General features: G+C 31.8%; 1 protein-coding gene across 1 annotated transcript; it reads left to right on the top strand.

The window, feature by feature from the left end:
• Nucleotides 1-546: 546 nt before the first annotated feature.
• LOC107809754 (auxin-responsive protein SAUR22-like) lies at nucleotides 547-861 on the top strand. The gene has a single exon (XM_075218803.1). The coding sequence runs from the start codon at nucleotides 547-549 to the stop codon at nucleotides 859-861; it is 315 nt and encodes a 104-aa protein (XP_075074904.1).
• Nucleotides 862-4,974: the final 4,113 nt, after the last annotated feature.

A 4,974-nucleotide genomic window follows, 5' to 3' on the forward strand; every position in this document is an offset into this window, starting at 1 on the left:
AAGTATTCAATCTTTCATACTGCAACAAGTTGGGGGAGCCAACTGATAAGCAATGAGATCACTGCTATAATAATGCAAAAGGAAGAAAAATAAGAAAAAAACTATCCACCGTCGTGCTTTGTTAGGGTGTACTTTGGTCCCACACTGTTCTCATGTTCTTTCCATATCATAATAATCAATTCATACAAATTAACCCAACTACAACCCCTATATATATATATATATATATATAGACATTTTCACCAATCATTTCAAACACATTAAACAAGCTGCTATAGCTTCTTTAAGTTCTTCTCCCTTCACTTCTTTCTCCACTTGAAAATACACTTAATTATAACTTCTTATTTTAGCACTCTTCTCGAGACATAGGAAAAATGATTCATAAGCCTTCAGCAGAATAAGAAATTTAAGAGAATCAACAAAGCTGAGAGTCGGATCCAGAATTTGAGGAAGTCAGAACCAATAGGGTTAGACTGCTAATCTTCTCGAGTAGCTTGATTCTATATTCTTTTTTTTTTTCAAGAAAGATTCTAAGAAAAGTTGATGATGGGGATAGGTATAAGGGCAATGATTCGACAAGCTAAGAATAATGTTCTTGTCCGATCTAGAAAAGAGTTGGCTGCAGAAATAATACCCAAAGGACACGTGGCAGTATATGTAGGAGAGAGCCATTACAAGAAGCATAGGAGGTTTGTGGTTCCAATTTCATATTTGGAACATCCTTTATTTCAAGAATTGTTGAGGAAAGCAGAGGATGAATATGGATTTGATCATCCAATGGGTGGTCTTACTATCCCATGCAGTGAAAATACATTCCTCACTATCACTTCTCATTTGAATCTCATCAGTAAATGTCAATAGTGAAGAATATTATTTTGTTAGCTGTACATGCTGGCGGCTTCAAGAGTGGCTTGATGTTCTTATTGCTGAACTCATTGTACTTTTTTAAAAATTATGAGTTCAGAATTAAATATTTATTGTAATTTAGTGGTTTTTTCACTTATACGTCTAAATTTTATGTAAAAGAATTATGAGTTCATCAGCTGAATTCATACCTTCTTAATTAAATCCACACTGAGTACCTGCATGCCTATATACATTCTTCCAATATTTTTAGTCAAATTCTCTAGCACAATGTAGCATATTGTGTGTTCTAGGATCATTATTTGGTGTGCTGTTATTGCACTAGACGGGCAATGTATATGGTTTTTTTCACAATTTTGAAAAATATTTTGACCCTTTAATAACATTGTTGATTTTATTGTATTCTCTTTTTTTCATCTGAGCCTTGTTGAAATGCAAGTTTATCTTCAAAGTTAAGAAGTACTGTACTATTAATTAGATTGATCCAACGGATAAATTATTTTAAAAACTCTATGCTCAGAAATATATCAAAAAATGAAAGAGAAAAGAGAAGGGAGAGGAAACTAATGAGTGACGTTTGCCTAAAAGTAAATATACACGCTTGTTGTTCTGAATTATTACTCCATATTTTACACTGCCATGCATGTACGAACACTCGTAGACGACTTTCTTTGTATTTTCTCATAAAAATTCAGCACAAATATATACCAACATGTGAATTGTGTCGCAATCCTCCTTTTTTCCAAATCTCTTACCATTCATCTTCATTTCAATAATATACTTCTAGATTAACCCTTCCTTTTCCTATATATATGCAACCAAGGGGGCTAGTAAAAAAGTGACATTAGTAATTGGTGCACTAAATTAATCGAGATATGTGCAAGTTGATTCACGTATCATATTAAATAACTTTGACGCTAGAATACTTGGTTGAAAAGATGGATAAAGGATGCGTTTCTTAGCAATAAATGTGTTGCCATAAGGGGTGGCAAACGGTCGGGTCGGGTCGGGTCGGGTTGGATCGTATCGGATATGGACGGGTCGAAAATGGGTAGTGCAAAAACGGATAACTATCCGACCCATGTCCATATTTAATATGGATAAAATACGGGTTAGCCGTCGGATAATATGAATATCCATATATATTATCCATGGCTTCATGAATATGATCACTTTTGGGAGAATTCCTAGTCTCCCAAACTTAAAGGAACCCCATATTTGAGGTTTTACATGTAAAAGTTAAACTCATTAGTTATCCATTTTCTAAGTGGATAATATAGTTCTCATCTATATTTGACCCGTTTTTAAAAAAATTATTATCCAACCCTTTTTTTAATGTATATGGGTGGATAACTATTTTCTTTTAACCATTTTGCCCCCACTAGTTGCCACCAATAATCTCCGGTTCCTCTAGCTCTTTAGTCTCCAGTTCTGGGGAAACAGATAGGTAGCAATACTCAAGACTGCTTCTGCATGCATGGCTGGATTTTCCTTTTTGGCCTTTTTTTAATTTGCCTGTGGAAAAGCGGTGTGAAGAAAGATACATTTGATTAATTAAATGTAATATACCTACTTTACAACGTCGTTAACGACCTACTAACATACTGGCAATAATTTATAAAATCGGTGGGGTTGTTTACGCTAATTTATTTATTTGTACGGAGATGAAGTCGACTTTGTCCACATCAAGATATTCTTTCAATTTTATTTTTCTTTAGTTTAAGTTATATACACTGCGTTATATAAGGAATTTTAAAGTAGACTTACCTTTAGTTATCATTTGGGGATCTTATAATATAAAAAATATTCTTTACACTTGATGATGTGTATATAACTTAAATTATTTTCTTTAATAATAATAATAAATGTTGTTAATCCTATAATTCTCAGTCGCTAAGTCACGCTGATTCTGTTCAGATGGAAAATCGCCTTCAATCATTTTTAGTACTTTTAAACTTTTATTAACTAGATATGTGTCAGAGATTCTGCGATATTGACAACTATAGTACTTTCAATTAATTTTAAGAAGAAATTGTCAAACTGCTGCTATATGAGTTGTTAAGATAACTGCTTTTCTCTTTCAAACAATCATAAAGTTTGTTTTTATTTATAAAATTAGTTAGAAATTAAAAGGGATACTTTAAGAAATTGTTTTGAATACTTATTGCCTTAGCTAGTAGCTAGATTGGTAATGGATGGTTCTTTTTCATTTCCTTCCCGCAACTACTTCATAGTAACTCAACGCCGAACAATATGTTTCGTCAATTTAAAATTTTATATATGCGGAGAATTATATGTACAAATAATACATACATACAGGTATTAATATTGGTCCTTTATATTTAAGATATTCTTTAATTAGTTTGTCAATTTTCTACGAAATCTTTGGGTTGTTTGTTCCATTTATAAGTACGAAATTCGTGCTTAATTTGTTCACATTTAGGAATTCTTTTCACTCCTTTCTGTTACAAGTCAAGTTGATTCACAATTTTATGTTCGATAATAAATATAATGCAATCACCTCTTGACCATATAGCATCCATTACAATTATACAAATGGGAAATCTATTAGAATAATGTTTGATGGTTAAAAATACCTGACGGGAATTCATGTTACGATATTACCGAAAGTGGAAATAACGGCTCTACATTATGCCAAGTCACATGCATATGAGCAATTATTTTTCGTAGAGGAAAAGCTTTTTTTAAAAATATAACTTTAGAGGTTGGGGGCAGGAACGAGTTTGTACTCAAAAAGAAAAAATAATCTTCAAAATATGACAGTGACTGCATATTTTACAACTAAATGTACTTCAAATAATACAAGTAAAACAATATTTGTAGAGAACCGTGTAGATATCGAAATTTTAAAAATCAAGCCAAATCCTAAATTAAAGATACTGCAGGACTCTTGAAATCCTAGGAGTCTATTAGGGTTTCTTGGCGGTTACTTTATCCTAAACCCTAACTTACACCTATAAAACGGGATATATATTCCCTTAAAGAAACGTCTCAAAAATCCCATAAACTTCTTGGGATATTCACAAAGAAATCAAAATATGGCCGGATACATCTTGACAATCAAGTAGTTCAAAAAGTTGGAGATCAAATACATCCCTAGGAGGTCTGCATCATTCGACATTCGAAAAATACATTGCTTCAGCCCTCGAATCACGGAGATAATCAAGAGAGAAGAATCAAGGAAGAAGCAGAATTGTACTCACAATTGATTAGTAAAAATATTTTTCCCTTATTTTGTGATTGCAGTTTATTTTTCATATGTTGAAAATTAGTTGCAAACAAACCGTATTGAGAAGAAATGAGGTATAAGCAATATTTATGTTGTTGAAAAAAAAAAAAGAAGCTATCAGCAATAGTATGTGACTTGCAACTTGATTAGAAAAAAAAGGAATTATTTTAACATCAATCTCTCAAAAAAATTGTATTGGGGGCCGGAGATGTTATTTCATATTTAGTTATGTTTAGTATGGGATGAAAACATGTCCAAGTTGGAAATAATGGCCGAATGACGGCACCGTTATCACCAACAAAGCATACCAAAATTCAGGAATAGAGAATGCAAGTGGCTGATAAGAATCCTCATTTTATGAATTTAACTTCTACACACTTGCCGTCTAAAAATACATTTTTTTTTTAACTTTCGGGTAACTGTCAATAATAAGTGAGGCAGTTAACCTCCTAGTAGCTACTCCCTCTCTCTGAAAATTTGACTAGGTATGAGTTTGAAAAAAAAAATTAAAATTTGTGATCCAAAATAGTTCATAAATAGTCATGTTGTTATAAATAATCTCTTTAAGGGTAAATAAAAAATTTGAGGTAATGTAGTACTAATTATTGTAAAAAAACTAATAACCAATTTGGTCAGACCTCTAAAATCAGCTTATATTTAAAAGTGTTATTCTCAAAAATATTTTTCAAAAAGTACTTTTGGTGATTGGGTAATTAATTTAAAAAGTACTTTTGAGAAACAACTAGTGTTTGACCAAGTTTTCAAAAGTACTTCTACGTATATTTTTCTCAAAAATGCTTTCAAAAAAATTATTTTTGCGGAGAAGCTACTTTTTCTACTTCTCAAAACCGTTTTTGCTT

Source organism: Nicotiana tabacum, chromosome 7 (genome assembly GCF_000715075.1).
Source record: "Nicotiana tabacum cultivar K326 chromosome 7, ASM71507v2, whole genome shotgun sequence".
NCBI lineage: Eukaryota > Viridiplantae > Streptophyta > Magnoliopsida > Solanales > Solanaceae > Nicotiana > Nicotiana tabacum.

Coding starts and splice junctions, on each gene's coding strand:
- LOC107809754 (XM_075218803.1), top strand. CDS start 547: ATGGGGATAGGTATAAGGGCAATGATTCGACAAGCTAAGAATAATGTT.